Here is a 23,251-nt window from a genome sequence, read left to right on the forward strand (position 1 = left end):
ATTTGCACGCTCCCTACACGTGCCTCAGACGTTTTAATTCCAGGACTGCTGCTTAGCTGATTGATAAAGTTGACTGACTAGTACAATGAATACATTAAAAACTGCTAGCTGTTGCTGGTAGTGCACAAAAGTCCTACCACTAATTTGATTTGCTAGACTTTGTTGTTGAAAGCGAATGATATCATTAACGACACAGCACAGTGGGGACACACATTCACTAAATAAAAACATTCGGTTCTTTACCCAAGTATCTAGCCATATTTGCAATATAAGCATCACTGTAATCTGGTACAAGATCCAAACACCAGAACATTTCAGTGGAAAATGACATTCCAAATGCTTGGAAACGGGTTTCGAGTTCTCATACCAATGGCAGTCTAACTAGAGTAGAACTTTGATAATTCAGTGTCCAATTATTCGGAAATCCCTATGGTTTGGCATCTGTCTTACTCATTAGTCCAGAGTACGAGCTGGGAATCAGGCATGCGAGTGGGATGTGCAGCTGGGGTCATGGTCGGGAACACCGGAACGAAGGTAGGTGCAGCTGGAGGCAGGTTCTGGAGTGCTTGTATTACGACTTACCTTGTTTTGACAAACTGGAATGTACAAACTGAAACCCACCAGGTTCTATTTCCTGTTCTCTTTAAACTCACCAGGGCTCAGTTTCTTGCTCTCTTTAAACTCACGTTTTAAAAAAATGAAATAGAAGTGTACTGGGGAATTAATATGATTAACATCTAATAGTCTGGAAGATCTCCTAGTCCAGCACCAAAGTCCGGAGGGTACCAGATTACCGGAGTTATACTGCACTGTCAGATTTCCAAGGCATTCCACTCCACAATCAGACCAGCAGGAACACATTCCTAGTGTGTCACATCATTCATAACTGAGAATCTGTTCAGTTGTGAACTGATTCTTTCACCTGATCTTTACGTACCTTTGTGTTGTTTTTCTTAATCTCCTCATCTGAGATCTTCCACGGACAGTCCTTCCTCAACTCATTAACAATGGCTTCATCCTTGAATCCATCATTCAGTCTATAAGGAGCAATCAGATCCTCAAACCTCTTCACTCTACAATAAAAGGAAAAAAAAGTTATGAATGTTCAATTAAAACCAGTGACCGTAACCAGAGACAATCCATGCAGGAGAGAGTGACAGTAGTCCAAGAGCCATGTTCAAGTATTCCTTACTGTTCAGGACGAGGCTTCTGGTTGATGTCTGGCAGGACATGGACCTCATGGAAACCAAGACGGAATTTGTTTAGGAGATTAATCATCCTAAACCCAAAGAGAGAATTGTTAGCCTTGGTTCTTTAAGTGCTAATGTGAAATCTTCAACTTGACCTGGGAGAGTATTTCACTGGCATCAAGGAGCCTGAAATAGGAGCTGATTCACTTTTCAGCACTGATGGCCTGCCATAAAATGGAGTATAAATTGGAAGATGGGAATTATGGTCCGGAAGGTGCATTGCTGGTGAACTAACTGTGTTGATGACCTCCAAATAAAGTTTGCACTCTGCATGGTTCCATGGGAACGTTTGGAAGAAGCCTGCTCCATCACTCACGGTAAGGTCTGCTTTCCATGAGCAAATGGGAAAGTGAGTGAGGCCAGAACTCGCTGCACCCACTAAAGAGCTGAACAAGATTTTGACAGCTAGATAGTCATGCTCCCTTGGCGTGGACAATTGTCAAAGATATTTTGAGTACTTCTTAACGTCTGTAACTTACTATGACAGAGGAGGGCATTTGACCCACTGGTCCAAGCTGAGCAATCCCATCAATCCCATTCTGCAATCCTCAACCCCCCTTTGATCATATTGCAACTGGGTAAGGGGCATTTTATAGGAGCCAGTTAAACCACCAGCATATCTTTGGAATATGGTAGAAAGCCAAAGCACCTGATGGGAAACCCACACAGTCACAGGGAGAATATACAAACTCCACACAGACAGCACCCAGGGTCAGGATTGAACCCAGGTCTCTAGTGGTCTGAAGCAAGAGTGCCAACTGCACTGCCGTAACATTCAGAAACAATCAAACTGTTAAAAGGAAATTTCCAAATTTAAAAAGATGTTATTAAAATTACAAAACTGAATCAGTTACAATCAATAAAATCTGAAATACACAGGCAGTCTCTTTATGATTTTTAAGTGACTATGGAAAACTGTTGCAGTGCACATATTTCCCACACCAGAGGGGAAGTACCCCAATGTATAAAAGTTCATGGCCACAGTGAACTTCAGTCACTGGTCTGCCCCGAGGCGCAATGTCTCACACACTTCTCCGAGGTTCAGACATCCTCGACCAAATCTGCTACCAGCTACCTCAGCAACTACAGGACAGGGCAGTGGGCAGGAATGCCAACTAATGATCCATACCTGGCAGCAGAGTTCGTACTGAAATCAGGATGGCATCATTCAGAACTGGCCACACCACTCCCTGTTGCTTTAGCAAACCTCTTAAAAAGTTCCAAGGACTTGGAGAATTATGATTGTAGCTAGTATAAATTAATCAACAAATAGTTAATAAACAACACTGCTGGTGGACTGTGCTTCCAGCAGCTCAAGAGTGGAGCTTCCTCAAATAGCGCTGGCCTCAAATCACCACGGCATACTCACTGATCACATGATCTAGTTCTGTGGATACTTCTGGTGGTTGTTAAAGGAGCAGAGGCTAGCTCCCTCACCCACATGGTGCCTGCTGTGACTTATGCCACAAGCATGCATTAGTTGTTCCACAACCATAATGCCTCAACAACACAGAGCCCAAGGCCAAATATGGCTGCCTTTGTCTTCACTAGGATTTGCAGTGGTTATTCCTACCAGTACTTTCAGCAGCAGAGTCTGTCAAAGGCACTCTCAGAGCCAGGTACACTTACGCCTTTCTTTCCTCATCCATACGATTGATCTGACCGCCCACAAACACACGAACCTTGCACTGGCGCCACCTCTTCTTGCGAGTGAGCAGATATGGAATTAAGAGGGTGAGGCCTATAGGAAGGAAAACGTCGGTCAGAGCAGCAGCAGGGCACGGCACTGTCTGATGGGCTCAGGGGTACTCACACACAGCTTCACTTTCTCCCCCCCACCCCAACCCCTCCCCCTCCTTCCACTTCTCTTCCTTTCCATCCCCTTTCTCATCTACATGTTGTTCGGAAGCTCAGAGAGTCACACAGTGCAGAACAGGCCCCTTCGCTCACTGTGCCCATGCCCTCCATTCATTACTCATTACGCTAATCCCACTTAGCGGCACTTGGTCCGTAGCCTTCTATGCCCTGGCAATTTAAGTGTTTCCAGAATCTTCTTAAATGTTGCAGACCACCCACTTTCACCACCTGTTTTGGGTGAAAACATTTTCTTCCACAGATCTCCATGAAACCTGCACCACCCCCCCCCCCCCCCACCCCCCCAAACCCAACTCCTCTAGTTTTTGATATTTATGTTACGGGGAAATGTTTCCCCCATCTACCCTCTCTATGCCCCTCATAATTTTGTATACCTCAATCAGGTCTCCCACTTAGCTTCCTCCACTTCAAGGAAAACACCCAGCTTATACAGTCTCCATCCCAGGCAATATCCTCCATATGGTTTTGCTGTACTTCCCATGGCAGTGAGGAAATATCACATGAATTGGTAAAAAACTGATAAATTTATTAATACCACATGTACTGAGGTACAGTGAAAAACTTGTTTTGCATGCCATCCACACAGATCTTTTCATTGTAACAGTGCACTGGGAGAGTACAAGGGAAAGCAATAACAGAATGCAGAATAAAGTGTTACAGTTATAGACAAGGTGCAGTGCAGGCAGACAGTAAGGTGCAAGGCCACAACGAGGTAGATTGTGAGGTCAAGAGTCCATCTTATTGTACTAGGGGACCGTTCAATAGTCTATATAACAGCGGACATTTATAACAGCATGGACATATCTCATATACTTCTGAGGGACTGGTTCTGAATACCATTTGCAGAGACCTTGAAACAAGTTACCTGTCTAAATGGGAAACCGTTCAACCTACACTCCCGATCTACGGTCACCCCAACTTCTGTCATTGAGCTGCAGTGCATCGATGATGCTTGCTTACTCACACATTCAGAGACTGAGCCCCAAGCCATTGTCATTGTTCACTGAGGCATACAAGAGAATGGGTCTTATACTTAACATCCACAAAACACAGGACCTCTAACAAACTGTCCACCTTAGGAATCAATCATTCATATCATCTCAGTTGACGACATGTGTATGGCTTTAGAGGTCAAGGAAGACAGAGGAAGCCACTGTTCAAAACCTTACAAAAAGTTAGCAGGCAGGTGCAGCATGTAGTTAAGAGGGCCTTTATTACAGAGGTTGGAGTTTAGAAATGAGTAAGTTTTGTATCAATTGGACCTGGCGTTGGCAAGGTCACACTGAGAGTACTGTGTATGATTTGGGCCCACTTACCTATGAAAGGATACAGAAGCATTGGAGGCAATCCATAGAAGATTCACCAGGCTAGTTCCAGAGATGAGTGGATTATTCTACCAAGGGACCAACATTATTCTACCAACATCTACAAATTGCGTCTGTATTCTTAGGAGTTTAGAAGAACGAGGGGTGATCTTATTGAAACATATAAAGATCCTAAGGGCAGACATGACAAGGAAGATGTTGAGATGTTTCAACATCGAGACTAGTGGGAGAGTCTCAAATGAGGAGACATAGTTTCAAGATAAGGGGCTGGTCATTTAAAACCAAAGTATGTAGAAATTTGCAGAGGGTGGTGAATTCTCTGCCCAGAGAGTTGTGGATGCTGACTCATGACAAGTATTTAAGGTTGTGGTAGATAAATTTTTGAAAGATTGGGGGATTGAGGGCTATGGGGAGCTGGCACAGAGGAGGTAAGGCCTGGGGTAGATCAGCCATGATCATATTGAATGGCAGAGCGGACTTGAGGTGTCAGCTGGCCTAATCCTGATCCCATTTCCTTGTGTCCTTGTGTCTGTTGATTATGAATAATTCAACAAACCAAATGAATACAACATGTAATGAGAGGACTGGAAAAGATTATATAATCCTCGCCCTTGTGTTTTTTTCTGTGATCCTCTGCCTTCTCATGTCTTTGAATCTGTATGCTGCCCTACGTCTATCTTAGCCGATGTATCTGTCACCTTGTCTGTATGAGCCTCCCTCGTCATCATGTCTGAACCTAGCTCTGCCAGGCTGGCTATACTGTGAAAGTGCACCCAGTGGTAGTGGTCGGGCTGGGCCGAGGGGGATGGATAATTCCATGGAGGAGCCACCTGTAGGCTTGGCAGGGAATGGTGAAACTAAGTGTTGAATTTGGAAAATTCTACAGGGCGGGTTTACCCTTCTCTATTCTCATCCAGGTGTAACACAACTGGTGCGCCTGGTGGTGCTGCTGCCACACAGCTCCAGCGTTGACCTCCAGTACTGTCTGTGTGGAGTTTGTATGTTCACCCTGTGACCACATCGGTTTCCCTTGGGTGCTCCGCTTTTCTCCCTCATCCCAGAGACATGCGGATTGGCCACTGTAAAATGCTCTGGGGTGGGTGGGGATCAGATGGACGAGGGGAGGGGAGGGAGTGAAGGGTAGGTGTTGACGGGATGAATATAGTGGGATTAGTGTAGGATTAGTAAATGTGTGCTTTGATAGTCTGTGTAACTGAAGGGCCTATTGCCAAGTTTTATGACTCTATGACCTCTCTTTCTGTGTAATGTAACAGAACTGATCTTGTCATATTCTAAGCTGCAACTGTATAGCACCATTGAACATGAGATTAGAATTTCATCTACCATGCAGATCTTAAGAAGAACAGTGCCAAGTGTTACCTCCGTCATCAAAGAGCCAGTAGATGTCAATGTTTTTTTTGCCTTGTTCCAACTGGAAAATGGTACTGGCCTGCTGTTCAACAAACACAGCACTGGAGTCTACTGAAAAAAAAACAGTAAGGTTTGTTTTATCTAATAGAATAAGTGACAGAGGCACCACTCAGTTCAAAGCAATACAATCCCAGTAAGCTAAAGGCACGTGGTTACGAACTCCCACTAAAGGCGCTTTTAATTATCAAAGATAATTATCCTTTTCCTTCAATTTTCTCTCTGCCTTTGAGATTGAGATTCATTGTTGGATATGATTTACCAAGTTGTCATTCTTTTGAGCACAAGTAAAATGTTTGACCCATCAGGTCTAGTGGAGAAAATGAAGGATCCATCTACAAATTACTTCATCTTATTCAAGTTATATACTGTAAGTCACTACATCAGATTCATAGAGCAAAGAAAGACGATTCTTATTAATTTTAATGGCCCACATAGTTATTCGAGCAAACAACCTCTTTCTTACTTATCTTGAATACTGTTCTTAAATAATAAAACAGCACAAGAAAAGATTGGACAATGATTCCGTCCAGAAAGTAGCAGGATGGAAACAGGATGATGTCAGCAGTACAGTTCAGCAATGCAGGGATTTTCAACAATCAGCTTAGATAACTAAAAAATACTTCACGAGAAGTTAGAGCATTTATCATGTTTAAGTCATTACAAAATAAAACAAATAATTTACAGTTTGTAAGTCAAACAGAAAATGCTGGAAACACTCAGCAAGTCAGGTAGCATCTGTGGAAAGAGTTAACATTTCAAGTCCGGGATCTTTCATCAGAATTTTATATTTTGTTTTGTAATAGCCATGAAGTGTTATATTATTCAGTTTAACAATATATTGATATGTCTATTTAGCCATTGTTTTCTCATCCTCATTTTTTTCAAATATAGGGGTATCCAAAGATGTTAAAGACAAAAAAGATTCACTCCCTGTCAGAGGGACAAATTAATACAAAGGATGAAGATCTATAAACTATTTTGATTCAGAAATCTAGGCAAAGGCCAAGCACCTTCATTAAAGGGCTTCAATGATGCCAAACAAAGATGGAACAGAGAAGTAAAAGCAAGCTCATGTTAGTAGAATGATGAGAATGATGATAATATAAAGGCAGCATTGATTTCTATGAAAGAGTGGCTTTGAGCATGGGGCTAAAATAACAAATCTCGATTTCAACACAAGGGAGAGACAAAAAGCAGACAAGTTGAACTTGGATTGCAAACTGCACCATGTGACTCAATTCTAATTGACAAAAGTATCATTCATACAAGATAACTGGGGACTCGCTGAAAGTTTGGAGAACCTGTGATTTTCCTCCAGGGTCACTGTGCATCCAAGCAAATTAAAATGCAGAGGAAGCTGGACTTGCACAATGGAGTCCAACAGTACGCAGTGCAGTCTGGATGTCACATCAGTGACTTTGGTCCACGCCCGCGTGGTCTGTGTACGGTGCAGGCTTTTACAACACTTGCTTCCTAAAATGGGCCTGCTCAAACAGGATCCAAGCCACGGAGTCTGGCATAAGGAACCTACTTCAAGTAAGGCCCTCGAAGAATAGGTAATTTTCTCTCTTTCAGTTACATATTGTAATGCACCCCTCCCTCCCCATTCCACTCATAAATCACAACTCTTATGATTTCTAGCTGAACCCTCTACAACCCCTCTCCCAGTTTCCAGTCCAATTCTGTCCATCCAATCTCTACCCCCTCCCCTATTCTCCAAGCTCCTCCAGCCTTGGCCCTGACCCCAGTCCTATCCAACCACCACCGCACCCACTCAATCTGGAGGCCTGCACATTCCAGTCACCTCAAGTCCTGCTCCCCAACTCCCATTGCTAGCCCAATCAACCCCTCCCCAACTGCTATGCCACCCACTGCCTATGACAACCAGGCTAAACTCCCCCACTAGCAAACCACACCCCCAACTGCCAATCACAACTTCAACCACGTCCCCCCCCCCCACGATTCAATCTGATACCCCCAGATTCCTACACTTCCCCACCCCATTGAAGTAACTGTGCTCTGATCCTCCCTCTCTCTGCACCCCTGCCCTCTCTTCCCTGCAAGTGCTGCCACCGGTGCTCCCTCCCAAAAAAAACAGCTTTATAAAAAGCCACGAGCCCAGCACTGTACAGCTTTGAAGAAATAAGCCCTTGAACAAAACTAATCATTGGCCTCACTCAGCAAAATCCAGACCAATAATTTTTTAAAATCAGAACAGGAACTGTGAAATATTAACCGTTTCTATCTCCACAGATCTTGCCTAACCTGCCAAGTGTTTCCAGCACTCTCAGATTTTATTTCAGATGTCCATCATCTGCTGTATTTTGATTTTGCCTACTCACCACAAGTATGTGTCATTCTTGTGATGTCCAGGCCTTGCTTCATTCTCATCACGCACACGCCATAATTCAAGTCGAACGAGTCACTGCAAATTCAAACACAGGCTGCAAACTTAGCCAAATGTTATATTAGTCAGTTCAAGCAATTGTCTGGACTACATTTGGTCACCTAGAGGTCAGAGCAGAATTTCCAGATTATTTGTAGCAATTGGCCTGGGGCTTTTACCTGTTGTTTGAACTCTCCAGCACAGTGGTTGTTGAGATGGGGAATGGAGTAAATGGAGTGTGTAACATAGTACACAGGTCAACGTGGGACAAGTTGGATGGATCAGAGGGTCTTGACCATTCATTATGATGTTTGGGTCATGCTTGTTGGGTTAGGCTTGTAGATTTCAAAAATGTCAGATTTGAAATACTTAACTTTCTTTCTGTCTCTTTGCAATTTTAAATCAAGGGACGTAAAAGATCCCTCGGCACGACTTTCCAGAAGAGCGGGAGAGTTATATCTGGTGTGCTGGACAATATTTATAACTCACTCACTGTTACTGAATGAGACTATTACTTAGTCATGACCACATTGGTGTTTGTGGATGTGTGATGTGCACAAACTGACTACTGTGTGTCCTACAATAATGACGGCACCTCTAAAGGACATAATTGCTTTATTGCTTTGGAATATTTTGAAAGGGGTGTGAAAGGGCAATATAATCTTTCTCTTATTCTAATTATTCTTTATCTCTTGTTTTCACAAGTTTGACATTGAATTTATTGACACTATTTAATAACTCCATTTTATATTTTGCCATTATTTCAATCAGATGAATTAAGCAACATGCTTGCACTGTTAACTCAGATTTTGAACATCCAGTTCCCTCACTTCACCACCGTCAGCTCACACTTCCAGAAAATTTTCTTGCAAAACAATGTTAAATACCCAAATGAGCAAGGTTAAACAATTAAGGAGAGAGGTTATTTGGTTCACTGAAGCAGCAAATTATAGCCTATTCTGCATGTGCAGTGTGGTTTTTGCATTGTTTTAACATCTTCCTTCTATCTTTATTCCTGTGCACAGATATATTTGTGTACAGTTATAACTGTATAGATCCAAACATTAGATATAAACATCCTATGTGACCTCCAGCACTCATTTCCCACAATTCAAAATGAGCTGTCAGTCCTGCAATAGCCCAGGACTACTGGAGAGTAAAGATGTGAGTTTCATTTCATGCTGTTGTCTGTAGACTAACCTTGACAATTAGGACAAGTGTAGGGGAAAGTTCAAGATAAAACATTCTGCTAAAAATTGTGAAAATTAATATCTAGAATCAATCTTGGAATAAATTCTCATCAAAGTATTTACATTTAAAATCATCTATCTTTTTAAAAAGATTTGCAGAGTGAAATACTCACTAGATAATGCCAGTGTAGTTTTCCAAGTTCTGTGGATGATCAGATTGCCAATTCCTTTTAAATCCCATCACAAGAACATTGGGCTTCATCCTCCCCAGACCAACAGCCTAGTCAACATGAAATGCGATTTATTTTAAACCATGCACACATCCTTGAATAGCAGGCAAAAAAGTTCAGATAAACAAAAGGCATTTGTAAATCATAATGCATTCATTCATACTGCAGCTTTCTCTTTCTATCATAAACAGTCAGCATTGGAATGATGGAAAAATATCTCCATAGTTAGCAAAGTGGCTGAGGCCATTCACAATTGAAAGCACAAGGAAGAAGCTTAATACAATGGCACAGTTGAGGCATGTGTGGGATGTACAAAAATGCTCCTTCTCTCCTTTGCTTGGTCCTTCCTCACCATTCACTATACCTCAAACCAATGATACGTAAAAGGCCCTTCTCTTGGTCCTATACAGCTAGAATTTAAGTGAAGCGCAGCATTAGTTATTCCCATCTAATGAACAAAATATCTGATTAGCACCTATTTTTATCTTCTTCATTTCCTTATTTTTTTAAATATACTGTATGTCATGTTTATTAAGAACTGGTCACGCTTGAGGAAAAAGTGATTGAGAAGTGATTGGATCATGATCTTGGGAAGGTCCATGATATCTTGTTTGGACTTTGAGAAGACATTTGATAAAGTCCCTCATAGGAGACAGGTAGGTGAGGGCAGAGCTCATAGGATAGAATGCAAGTTATTAGCTTCATTTAGGAACTGGCTGAATGGCAAGAGATGAAGTTTGCAATGAGCTGCAACTGCAGGAACATCACCAATAGCCTGTCCTGGTCCAACCTCGTAGATGCCATGGCCAAGTAAGCTCACCAGCACCTCTATTTCCTCAGGAGGTTAAAGAAATTTGGCATGTTGCCGTCAACCCTCACCAATTTTTATCGATGCACTATAGAAAGCATCCTATCTGGATGCATCACGGCTTGGTACGGCAGCTGCTCTGCCGTGACCACAAGGAACTGCAGAGAGTTGTGGACACAGCTTAGCACATCACAGAAACCAGCCTCCCCTCTATGGACTCCGTCTACACTTCTCGCTGTCTTGGTAAAGCAGCCAGTGTGATCAAAGACACCACCCCCCAGGCATTCTCTCACTTGCCCTCTCCCATCGGGCAGAAGATACAAAAGCCTGAAAAGCATGTTCTACCAGGCTCAAGGAAAGCTTCTATCCCGTTGTTATAAGATTATTGAACGGTTCCCTAGTACGATAAGATATCTGTATTAGTCACATGTACATCAAAACACAGTGAAATACATCTTTTGCGTAGAGTGTTCTGGGGGCAGCCCGCAAGTGTCGCCACGCTTCCGGCGCCAACATAGCATGCCCACAACTTCCTAACCTGTACATCTTTGGAATGTGGGAGGAAGCTTAAGCACCCGGAGGAAACCCATGCAGACACTTATAGACAGCGGCCAGAAATGAACCCAGGTCGCTGGTGCTCTAATAGCATTACGCTAACCGCTACACTACTGTGAGAAGGCATGCAGAAGTGCCCCGTTCCCACCTGGAAGAAGGCGCCTGCAGCAGCTGACAAATCCTTCCCCATCCATCCTGCTGGTCTACCCACATTCATTCATATGTACGGGCTGGGCTGTCCACAAGTCGAGCATTTGTAACCCAGAGAGGACCTATATCCATTATAAATTACTTAGACAATGGGACAAAAAGCCACATGGACAAGTTTGCTGATGGCACAGAGATTATGTCACTGGAAACAGTGTAGACAGAAACATTAAATTACAAAATTATATCAAAAGATCAAAACTGTGGCAAATGGATTTCAAGGAAGATAACTAATGAGGTCATCTACTTTGTCATCTTCCCTGTCCTCCCAAAAAAAAATCGAACAGTCAAAAGGTGGACATGGACATCGACAAGAGGCAGTGTCTCAGGAAGGCGACATCCATGATCAGAGACCCGCACCATCTGGGCCATGCCTTCTTCTCGGTGCTGCCATCAGGCAGGAGGTACAGGAGCCTGAAGACCCACACCTCAATGTTCAACACCAGCTTCTTCCCCACTGCCGTCAGGTTCTCGAACCAACCTGAAAAACCCTAACACTACCTTGCATTATATTTCTATTTCTCTCTCTCAATTTGTACTAGTGTTGTTATGTTTGTTATGTAAGTTATGTATAAATTATGTTAATTTAAGTTTATGTTAATTTATTGTTTGTCGTGTTTGTAATGTACTGTTGCTGCAAAAAGCTAATTTTCATGGCATTTATACCCTGGGTGTGTATGGCTATGACAATAAACTTGAACTTGGTAGAAATCAAAAGAGACTTAGGGGACCTAAGACCTAAAATCAAAAGACCTTAGGGGACTTAGGAACAACGCTTATCAAATTGCCAAGGACCAGAACAGGAAATAACCAAAAGGACAAATGGGATGCTGGACTTTGCCGGGAGGAATGGAATACAAGGAGATAGAAGCAATGCCACAGCTGTACAAAGCCCTGCATCTGGTGCAATGTGAGCTCAGGAAATTAGAAAATTTACACTCATGAACAGGAAGGTAGAAACCTGGAAAACTCTTCTGCAAACAGCAATCAATGCAGATCAGTCATAAACCTTAAATCTGAAATGTAAAGATTTCTGTTAACCAATTGGTTAGACACACCAATACTACCCTATCGACTCTTAGATAGACACATGGATGATAGAGAAATGGACGGCTATGTGGGAGGGAAGGGTTAGATAGATCTTCGAGCAGGATAAAATGTCGGCACAACATTGTGGGCCGAAGGGCCTGTACTGTGCTGTAATGTTCTATGTACCCAGCAAAAGTGAGGAAAATACAATTAACTTCCCACTTCATGTTTACTGATGCAGGATTCAGCCTTGGACAAGGTGAATATAATTGCAATGAGTTGTGGACAGATTCATTCTGGCTGAGAGTGTGCAGGTGTGATTTTCCATTATAATGTATCTAAAACCTTTGCAGGAACCATATGATGATTAAAGGTCCGATGTTATAAATGAGACACATATAAGGCACTGATGATTTTGTGACCTTTCAGCCGTAACTACCCTAGATGTTTTGGGTTTCTATTGTGATTTGTGCAAAATCACCTTGCCTCTACACCATGACCACCAACCCTCTGTCCCCTTGCCTCTGCTCCACCCTCCATCCCACCTCACCTCCTCTTTGCCCTCCATTGCACCTTGCTTCTGCCCTGCCCTGTGTTGCACCAGAACTCTGCTCCTGTGTTTTATGCATTTACCTGCATTAACATTTGCGATCCAGTTCGTAAGTCACCTGCAGCCACTGCTGTATAAAATGACCTGATCTTTCTCTTGGTCATCCACTTGAAGTGTCCATCAGAGGTGACCTCAGGCACCTTTTCTTTTTGATGACCCTTGGATCAAGGACAGGGTGTAATTAAGTATAAAAACTATTGCACTCAATGGACAATCATTAACAATGACCATGGCGACTGAGTGGGGAAGATGGTTTCTGAAAGACTGTAATAATCAGAGGCACAAGTCCTGGAAGCAATGCCAAGGATGTGGCAGACTTAGGACGGGAGGGTTATACAATGTATTTTATCACCCTAGGTTAGGGAAAATCAGTCAACTCCCCAATAAACATTTGTCACAAAGGTCTCAAAATCGAATGGCGGCAGCAAATAATGTGGTGGTGTGGGCAGATGTAAATGGGATGTAACAAGTAAGTGTGGGTCACAGGAGAGTGGACAGTGGAGGGTGGTCACAGGGGAGATGCCTGGCAGTCAGTTGGACCTGCAGGACTGGGTATGGTCACTGGAGTGGGGGAGGGATTACAATCATTTGCTGGAGGGTGTGGGGAGCTGGAGGCTGGGGCAAAGGTCAGGCTGGACGTTAACAAGGGGAGGGACAATAGTTGGCTCAGGTAGTAGATGTGGGGTGGGGGGCGTTTGGCACAATGTTTGGGTTGGCCCATCACGTCATTCAGGTGTCGGGACAAGGTTTGACCCGAGGTTAGCAGTGGGTGGGTTTGGGGATTGTGACCAGGGTTGTGGGGAACCCAAGAACGATCGTGGCAGGCAAGTACATGAAAGAGGAATCATCAGAGGCAGATACCTAGCACCAGATTACATGTCCAGTGACCTGCTTTAATACATCCCCTTTAAGTAAGATGAAAGCAAGTCTCACAAATGCTTTGAACACCTGCTTCTGCAGCCCTCACACAGGGAAAAAACCCTGGAAATAGACTCCAGGCACGTGCTGCACTCCACCAAACACTAGTCTCTTTGTCTGGGCTTCTCTGCATTAGCCCTTCAGATATAGAAGGATGCAGAAGGAAAATCACAGACCCTGAGGAACTCACAATTAGCCCCTGATTTTCCGAAGCAAGTGACTTCTCATTGAAATTGAATGGCCTGCAGCACAAAAAGGTAGTGAGATGCAATCCAGTTTCTGGATGTGTGTTCCCTTTTCTTAGTTAAATGGGTGTGGATTCAAATGACGAGAGGATCGAGACCCTCGCTGCGCATCCTGCCTACTTTGACCAGCAGGGTTCACGTGTAACAGTAGGAAGTGCAACAAGTTAACCCTTTCACGAGTTGGGGAATGGGAAAAAAACTGAGGAAACAAAAGAATGTTAAGTTGTCCCTGGACATACAAGCATACTGAAACAACAAAAATGCATCAAGTATAGATTTCCTTCCAAGAGAACTTTATAAAGGTACATCTTTATAATTAAGGGAATCTGCCACAAGGTAAGGGAATAAATGGGAGATATTGAATGGTGTGGAAGAATAGAAAGACCTTAGGGGGTATGTAAACAGATCCTTAAGGATAGCAGGTCAATAATGAGTTCAAATGGCACATAGAATGCTGTTCTTTATTAGCTACAGGATTGAATATAAGAGCAAGGAGGTTATTTTTGAACTGTATACAACACTAGTTCGTCAATAGTGTGAGTACTGCCTACAGTTCTGGTCACTACATTATAGGGAAGATGTGATTGCAAGGGAGAGGGTGCAGGGGAGATTACAAGGATGTTACTAGGACTGGGACTAGTAGCAATGAGAAAAGATTGGACAAGCCTGGGTTGTTTTCTGTGAAACAGAGGAAGCCGAAGGGAGACTTAACTGAGGTGTATAAAATTATAAGGGTTCTAGATAAATAGGAAGATGCTGTTTCCCTTAACAGATGGAAAAAAAACCAGAGGGTATAAATTTAAAGTAATGGGTGGAAGAAGGGAGATAAGGAAAGTTTTTCACCTTGAAGGCGATAGGTGTCTGGAACACAATGGCTGAAAGGGTGAGAGAGGCAACAATCCTTACTGAAGAAGTATTGGGACGTGTATTTGAAGAGTGGTCACCTGTGGGGCTACAGACCCAGTGCTGGGAGGTTCAGTAACACTTTTTTGACTTACACCAACACGATGGGTCAAATGGCCTGCAATATTGTAAATTTTCTACCATTCTATGTATACTTAGGTTAAACCCATGGATTGCTCGTAATATATTCCAGAAAGCTAATTTTACTGTACAGTATTCCAGAAAATAGAGATCAGGCTTCAAAGGTTCAATCACACTCACGATTAGCACATTACCGCACACCATCAGACTATGGTTTTTGGTAACAGTTCCAACAAAATCTACCAGTGCTGGACGGAAGTTAGGAGGACCAGTAAGAACCAAACACTGAGGCCTGGAAACACATAAAAGCTGTGAGTTAATTAAAGCAACATCATACAGTTGGGGCATTATAAAAACTGGATGAAGACAGAAAAGAAAGCACTATATCTATATGTCCTTTTCTTCCAGGTACCTCCAATGTTTTTATACTTAAGACGTAAAAAAAAATCATTTTTGATGTCCTTGTTTCTCCCAGCAGTATCTGGAAGATTCATTGTTAATTCTTGGTGACTCCGAGATAATCCTGGAAGCTTGGTACCCGTAGTAATTGCCAAATGCCTTGGGGACCTCTATTCTCAATTGGCTCTCACTAGTGAATCAAGCAAATTATTTTGTCTGGTGAAGGAACACCAAAGAAGTACTGGTATTAATGTCTGACTCAGTGACTCACTGAAAAATATACAAGGCTGAAAAACATTATGAATTTGGGAGCCAGTTCCTCCTTAATCCAACCTCCCACAGTCAGCAGCCTTTCACAATTATTCAAAATTGTGCTATAAAAATTGACTGGCTAGTCATTTTTAGTTTAATGTGGAGTCATCCTTCCATCTGCTGTGAAATGAGTTGTGGGGAGTTGTTGATGATCCTTAGGTGGAGTCAACAAGTCACACTCTCAAGCTACTGATGACCACCTTCGTGTAAGCTGCATCAGGTTGTGCGTGGAACCAAAGTACGTGGGCACCAAGTGTCACTACGTGCTGAGGTTCTGTCTGTCCCTGGCGTTGCGGACGATGGGTCTGGCCCCGTTGCCACAGAAAGTCCCAGTCAGCTGAATGTGGCTGCACTACCTGTCCTTGGCAGAAGAGTTCCTACAAGCAAACCCCTTTGACCACAAGTCCATCAGGCAGTGATCAGCATGGAACATCCTGCAGACGCTGCGGGACAGGGACTCTATGGATGGTGTGGAGTGGTTCCCTGAGCAAACTGTCCAAGTCATCTGGCAAAACGTCTCATCGCCAGATCTCACCAACAAGCACCAAGGCTTCGCTTGGCTGGTGGTGAGAGGAGCCCTTACAGTCAGATCGTTCCTGTACAGATGACATATCCCAAATGTACGCTGCCCTCGGGACGGCTGCAGTGGGGAAGAAGCAGTCACCCACCTCTTTGCTAAGAGGGTGTGGAGAAGAATGCCAAGGTCCTTGTCTTGGTTCATCTCCAGCAGCTGCGTAACAGAGGACTCTCTGATCTACAGGCTGTTCCCAGGGGCACACGCCGAGACAGACATCAAATGCTGCTGCAAGGTCATCAACTCGGTGAAAGATGCTCTTCTGTCTGCCCGAAACATGTTGGTCTTCCAGCACTGAGAGATGTCTGTAAGGGAATGCTGCAGACTGGCACAGTCCAGGCTGCAGGGGTACATGCTGAGGGACGCACTGAAACTCGGTGCAGCCAACACAAAGGCTCTGTGGGGAAGGACCACAGTCTAGGCTCCTTCCGCTACTGCACACGGAGGGGCAGAGTCAGGTGGGGAAGCCCCTCGAACACTGATATGGTGTATCACCCCAGGAGGCCACACAAGTGGCAATGGTGCCACGTTTTATTAAAAAAAAATGTTAACACCACTGAATGTATTGACCATGAATGTAAAATGTTTTGCACTGCGTTTATTCTTTTGGATTTTTTTTATTAGGAATAAAGTTTATTTTTGAAATAAAAAAACTCCAGCTAGCTGGTGATTTACCTGTAATTTTTAACATGATCGTCCACTTCATTCAAACCCACAGAGTAGGACAGGGCCATGTTATAGGAGCCAGCTTGAACGGATGACCCCCAATTTACAGCTTAAAATGGAAAACAAGGATTATATAGAAAACATTAAATTATCTATCCAAACATTTCTACATTCACCCTAATTGCTGGATTTTACTTTAGCTTTAAAGCCAAAGTACTATTTGCCATTTGGAGCCACTGCAAATATAATGTGATGGGGCTCAACATCAACTGTGAACCCAGCACCAAGACTTCTGCGGTGGTTCTCCGGCTTAATCAACCATTCAACTGGTAAAAAAGATAAAGACTTACACTTACATTGCAAATAATACAAATACATGCTTTAACTGTCTGACATGCAAGGCTCGCTGAGAGATATTGTTTGAAATGTAGGCAATGGCAGCAAACTTTTAGTGCATAGCATATTCCCTTATATTCCGAGTCATTCAAATTAAGAAGGTCCTGGATTCATTCTCAGTCTACACCAGACTAGCTGATGTCAATCTTGCCAACCGTGTGCAGTTATAACTGGCCTTGGCACCTCTGAGACAAGGAGAAGTGGTGGTTAATAGAGGAAAGGATTTCTACTCTAGAAATGTCTCCCGTAAGTTGTGAATATCAATGATATAAGAATTCCATTCTGCTCCAATACTCTCTATTGATGAAGGATCTGCTGCCTTCACTAACAAGGCTCATAGGTCCCAAGTGACCATTTAGGCTGACGACTATGGATAACATTCCTTCAGAAAAATCATGAAGTACTTTTATTGTTACATAACTACAAAGAATACCATTAGTTCAGTAAATGAAAAGCTGGAAGCTTCAGCAGTGTACCCAAATAAATTAACATTTGAACATTTTAGTCCTGAGTGCAATACAGTAAGAAGTAAAACTATTTAGATTGGTGGTTTTAACAATTACCTACCAGGCTTTTTGTACAACGCATACGCCAGAAGGAAACCTACAATTCCAATGGCAATGAGGGCTGCCCACCACGTCAATAAGAACATGATGGCCACTGAAACAACTGCACCAAACAGGGAGGTCCATTTGTTATAATATGTGAATGAAGGTCTCCAACCTTTAGACAAAAAAGCAAAAGCCATTTAAGAGGCAGGCAGATAATATGGTACTTAATATCACCTCATTGTTTAAGCACTTTGCCAGATTTTTACTGACCATGCACATTATCCTCATTTTTGCTTCACTTGCAATCTACTGAAACATGTCCAAATGATAAGATATCTTTATTAGTCACATGTACATCGAAACACACAGTTGAAAAGCATCTTTTGCATAGAGTGTTCTGGGGGCAGCCGGCAAGTGTTGCCACGCTTCTGGCGCCAACATAACAAATGATGCATAGCAAATTTACACAAACAGGAACAATACGAATTCATGAATTTGGAACACGAGCAGCTCAGCTGGCCCTGCGGTTTCTGGAAATTCTGGCTCAACCGACTGTAACCTCAACTCCCCATTCCTATCTATTTGCAGTAATCTTTCACCCCCTAACATCATTTATCTATCTCTTGCTTAGAAATATCAAAAGACTCTACTTCAATTGTCCTTTAAGGAATAGAGTTTCAAAGGCTCACAAACCTCTGATAGAAAACATTTCACATTATTTGTCTTAAATGGATGACCTTTTAATTTTAAATGGTGATCTCTTGTTACTCGATTCTCTCACAAATGGAAATATCTTCTCCACATCTACCTGTCAAGAGCTAATATGCTTCAATCAAGTCACCTCTCACTCCAATGGATACAAGCCTAGCCTGTCCAACCTTTCCTCATAACACAACCTATAAAAAGACATTATGGTAAAAACACAGAAAATAATGAGGTGAAGGGAAAAATATTGGGCATAAAATGCAGCATAAGTCTACTTACACAAGAACATAGGAATGTAAGACGACAATTCAGCTTCTCATACCTGCTGCACCATTCTATAAGATCTTGGTTGACTTTTTACATTAGCACAAAAACACAAGCAAACAGGAGCAGGAGAAGGCCCCCTCCCCAACTCTTCACACCTGCCCTGCCATTCAGTATGATCATGGCTGATCTACCACATGCCAGATCCCCACGGCCCTCAATTCCCAAATCTTTCAAACATGTATCTACCTCTGCTTTAGATACTTCTTCCCTTCCTTGCACCACTTCCTTGCATTTACAGAACCTATTGGAGGTTTGTTAACCAAAAATGTCCCAAAATTTTAAGAGGACTGTGGTTCTTAATCTCTCCCTCTATTTTAATTGCTACTTTCTGAAACTTTACCTTTTAAAAATGGTACTTACACGTGTCAACTATATTGTCTCCTCATATCCCAATTATAATCATAGCTTCCGAACCACTGATGCTTTGGCTTTTGGCTGGATCACACAGTCAGTTGACAATCACACGAAGAAAGGGGACTTCTACAGTGGTCCACATGCATGTAAACCAAAGTGGAATGTACGCAACTTTAAGACTATGAGACTATAACGAATAGGAGCAGGAGCAGGCCATTTGATCCTACAAGCCTGCTCCAACAGTCATCAGATCATGGCAGATCTTCCACCTCAGCCATTTTCCTGTTCTACTCCAATATCCCTTTATTCCCCTACTATCTGGAATCACATCAATCTCTGTTTTGAGAATTCCAAAATCTCACCACCCACTGCACGGAGAAATGTTGCCTTATATCAGTCGTACATAGTCTACCCCTTATTCTGAGACTGCTGCCCCTGCTTGCTGAAGAAATTGATGGCTATTTGACTCTAATTTTCTCTAATTGTTTACTTATTTGCCTTTACATGTCATCAGAAATCAATACTAAAAATTTACAAAACATTTAGTGAAATAGGAAATGAGGGCTTGCCTGGGGAGTTGGTAATCGAAGCATGGAAGCAGCTAAAATTGATGAGAGCATAGGAGCACAGAAAAAAGTTGGAGATGATTGGAGCTATTGTGTTCAGTTCCGCTGTATGCAAGAAAACATGTCAAGGTTACAAATACTTTGAATACTTGGTAGGTGATCTTTACAATACATTTTCTTATTATTCTTCAATGTATAGATACATTGCACAACTTCCTAGAGTTAGACATGGTGGGCCTAAGGGCCTGTTTCTGTACTGTATGACTCTATGGTCTTGCATTTTGCCCAACACAACTAGGGACTATGATCGGAAATGCAGTCTGCCCCTTTAGGCATGGACGAATTTCCTCTCCAAATTACCATTCTGTTAGAAATTTACAGCATTGTTATGTCTGTGGAACACCATAACATCCAGCAATTAACTTACTAACCTGTAACTTCTGGCTATTACATACAATAACTTTTCTTTTGAAATAGGGCTTACTTTATTCACAGATTCCTATAGATTAAAGCACAAACACTGCTTCCTGGTGATGCATGTGAATGAAATTAAAGGCACATGATTCTTCATAAAGTATGTTACATTACAATTTTTGGATTCCTGGTTTATTTTTTACTTTTTGAACTGACTGCCTCTTACCACAATGCTCTACATTACCCAACACAGAAATAACTACGATTGATAGAGTTTTAGGCCTCCCTAGATTAAGGTTAGAAGAAACATTCTGATTGACACTGTGTCTTACCAATAAGAATGAAACCAATAGCAATGAAGTAGGTGAGAAGGTAACTGTAGATGGGCTCGTTATTCTTCCCATAGCCTTTTCCAAAGAAACCAATGCCAGGGTAAAGGTTGTCCTTGCAGAGACACTGTTAGGAAACACAGGTAAAAACATCAGTTTAATCAAACCACCCACTTTACACAATAAATAAGCTTGAATAGTTAAACTTGATAAATATTGGAGAACAAGAACCTTCTCACGTTCATCAATATATAGAAAAATAGAATGAATTACCAGGTTGAAATCTCAAAGGATCAGTAAGTATGAAAATTATCGGCTTACTAACATCAGCTCAACCCTCATAGAGCACTACAGCACAGTACAGGCCCTTTGGCCCACAATGTTGTGCCGACATTTCATCCTGCTCTAAGATCTATCTAACCCTTCCCTCCCACATAACCCTCTATTTTTCTATCATTCATGTGTCTACCTAAGAGTTTCTTAAATGTCCCTATGTATCTCAAAATTGTTTACAGTCTAAAATTGTATATTATCTATAAAAGTAAAAAAATGCTATTTTAAGATAGCGCTATTTTTTTGTAAATATTCCAGAGTTTGTGAAATTGTGTGGGAGGATAGAATTAACACTTTATTGTAGGATATTATATTCCAGTGTCCACCAGAAGTTAACACACTATGGCCTGCTGTATACTACTGTATCTGTTATTAATGGTTTTGCATCAATATCCCTTCTAATTTGTGGATATTTGCTATTTTAAAAAAACATATAAAATGGCTGCTCATGGTGTTATAATATGGACATGATTCTGAAAGGGGTACAAGAACAGAGCGATTTGGGGGCATATGTGCCTGTCCTTTGAAAGTGACAGGACAGATAAAGAAAGTGGTTAAAAATGCACGTCGGTTTCATAAATAGAGGCATAGGGCAAGGAAGTCATGATGAACTTTCATAAAACATTCATTGGCCGGTAATGGATGATTGGGTCCATTTCTGGGCAGCACACTTTAGCGAAGTTGTGAAGACAGACCCATGAATATAAAGGAAATATACAGTCCTCATGGTGGGTGCTGCAGAGAGCAATTGGTTTCAGGTGCTCTCTCAGAACAGCTGATTGTGAACTGCCCATTTTACCGTCTGCCCAATTTTATTTACTGGGTGGCAAGTTAAATTGGGCCGAGAGTAAATCAGGTTTTGATTCTCCATCATCATGCACCTGTCCAAGAGGAATTTCAGCCTCAACGTTCCTTTATTCTGATTTCACCATTATTTGTCCACTTTGATTTACTTCTGTGAACCAGTAAGCTCAGTAGGAAGTGTTTTTTTTTAATTAAATGAAAATTATTATCCTGCACAAAATAATCAAAACTTGCATTATTTGACCCAGATTTTGCAGGGAAATGTTAGCTACAGCCAGCAACTTTGGGAATGGAAGCACAGAAGTACTTCTGATAGTGAGGACATTCATAGGCTACAGGATGATGAACAGTCAATATGATGGGCAGGTAGAATTTAATCATGATAAGTGTGAGGTGATGCATTTTGGGAGGACCAATAAGAGCAGGATACACACAATAAATGGGAGGGCCCTTGGGAGTATTGAAAAACAGAGGGACCTCAGTCTTCAAGGATCTTGGAAGGCACCAGCATAGGTAAATAAGATAATGAAGAAAGCATATGGGATTATTGCCTCCATTAGCTTCAGTTCATAGTTTAATTTGGATAAGTGCAAGGTGTTGTATTTTGGGAAGACAAATCAGGGTAGGATTTTCAGAGTCAACGCTAGGGCCCTTGGGAGTCTTGTAGAACAGACGGACCTAGGAGTACAAGTACATGGTTCCCTGAAAGTGGTGTCAGAGGTAGGCCAGAGTGGTGAAGGTGGCTTTTGGCATGCTAGCCTTCGTCAGTTAGGGTACTGGGTATACAGGTTGGGATATTATGTTACAGTTGTACATGACATTGGCGAGGCCGCATTTGGAATATTGTGTTCGGTTTTGGTCACCCTGCTATCAGAAAGATGTAATTAAGGTTGAAAGGGTGCAGAGGAGATTTACGAGGATATTGCTGGGACTTAAGGGACTGAGTTATGGAAAGAGGTTGGGCAGGTTGGGACTGTTTTCACTGGAGTGTAGGAGAATGAGGGGTGATCTTACAGAGCTGTATAAAATCATGAGGGACATAGGGTCAATGTGCAGTTTCCCCCCCCCCCCCAGGGTTAGGGAATCAAGAACTAGAGGGCAGAGGTTTAAAGTGAGAGGTGAGAGATTTAATAGGAACCTGAGGATGGCCAGTATATGGAATGAGCTGCCAGAGGCAGTGGTTGAGGCAGGTACATTAAGAACATTTAATAGGTACTTAGGACAAGTACATATATAGGAATGGTTTAAAAGGAGCATTGTGAAGGAAAAGATGTTATCCCATGTATGACTAATGAAGAAACCTCAGACATACAGAGTAACTTATGCCAGCAAATGATTGATTGAATATGTGGAATGACAAGAAATTACTGGAAAATGGACAATCGTGCATTCAGACCAAGAAAAAAAAAGATTTCAATCAAAGTTGAATTTTGAGACAGTAGTTGCTTATACTCAAAATTTAATTTTCAAAAATTAAC

The 23,251-nt window shown here is 42.2% G+C and overlaps 1 protein-coding gene across 3 annotated transcripts in view; it reads right to left on the minus strand.

Moving 5' to 3' along the window:
* Nucleotides 1-23,251, minus strand: part of slc12a3 (solute carrier family 12 member 3) — a 47,246-nt gene that overhangs the window by 3,606 nt on the left and 20,389 nt on the right. For 2 of the 3 annotated variants that reach the window (XM_052028050.1, XM_052028048.1), the window contains exons 12-23: nucleotides 20,640-20,763; nucleotides 19,897-19,998; nucleotides 17,958-18,113; nucleotides 17,004-17,103; nucleotides 15,224-15,335; nucleotides 12,920-13,054; nucleotides 9,631-9,737; nucleotides 8,224-8,306; nucleotides 5,831-5,932; nucleotides 2,880-2,991; nucleotides 1,193-1,279; nucleotides 938-1,073 (exon numbers count right to left, since the gene is read on the minus strand). In XM_052028050.1, the coding sequence (XP_051884010.1) occupies nucleotides 938-1,073; nucleotides 1,193-1,279; nucleotides 2,880-2,991; nucleotides 5,831-5,932; nucleotides 8,224-8,306; nucleotides 9,631-9,737; nucleotides 12,920-13,054; nucleotides 15,224-15,335; nucleotides 17,004-17,103; nucleotides 17,958-18,113; nucleotides 19,897-19,998; nucleotides 20,640-20,763 (1,356 nt within the window). The remainder of the gene's footprint in view (nucleotides 1-937; nucleotides 1,074-1,192; nucleotides 1,280-2,879; nucleotides 2,992-5,830; nucleotides 5,933-8,223; nucleotides 8,307-9,630; nucleotides 9,738-12,919; nucleotides 13,055-15,223; nucleotides 15,336-17,003; nucleotides 17,104-17,957; nucleotides 18,114-19,896; nucleotides 19,999-20,639; nucleotides 20,764-23,251) is intronic. The other variant, XM_052028049.1, reaches the window with a different exon arrangement.

Source organism: Pristis pectinata, chromosome 13, assembly GCF_009764475.1.
Source record: "Pristis pectinata isolate sPriPec2 chromosome 13, sPriPec2.1.pri, whole genome shotgun sequence".
NCBI lineage: Eukaryota > Metazoa > Chordata > Chondrichthyes > Rhinopristiformes > Pristidae > Pristis > Pristis pectinata.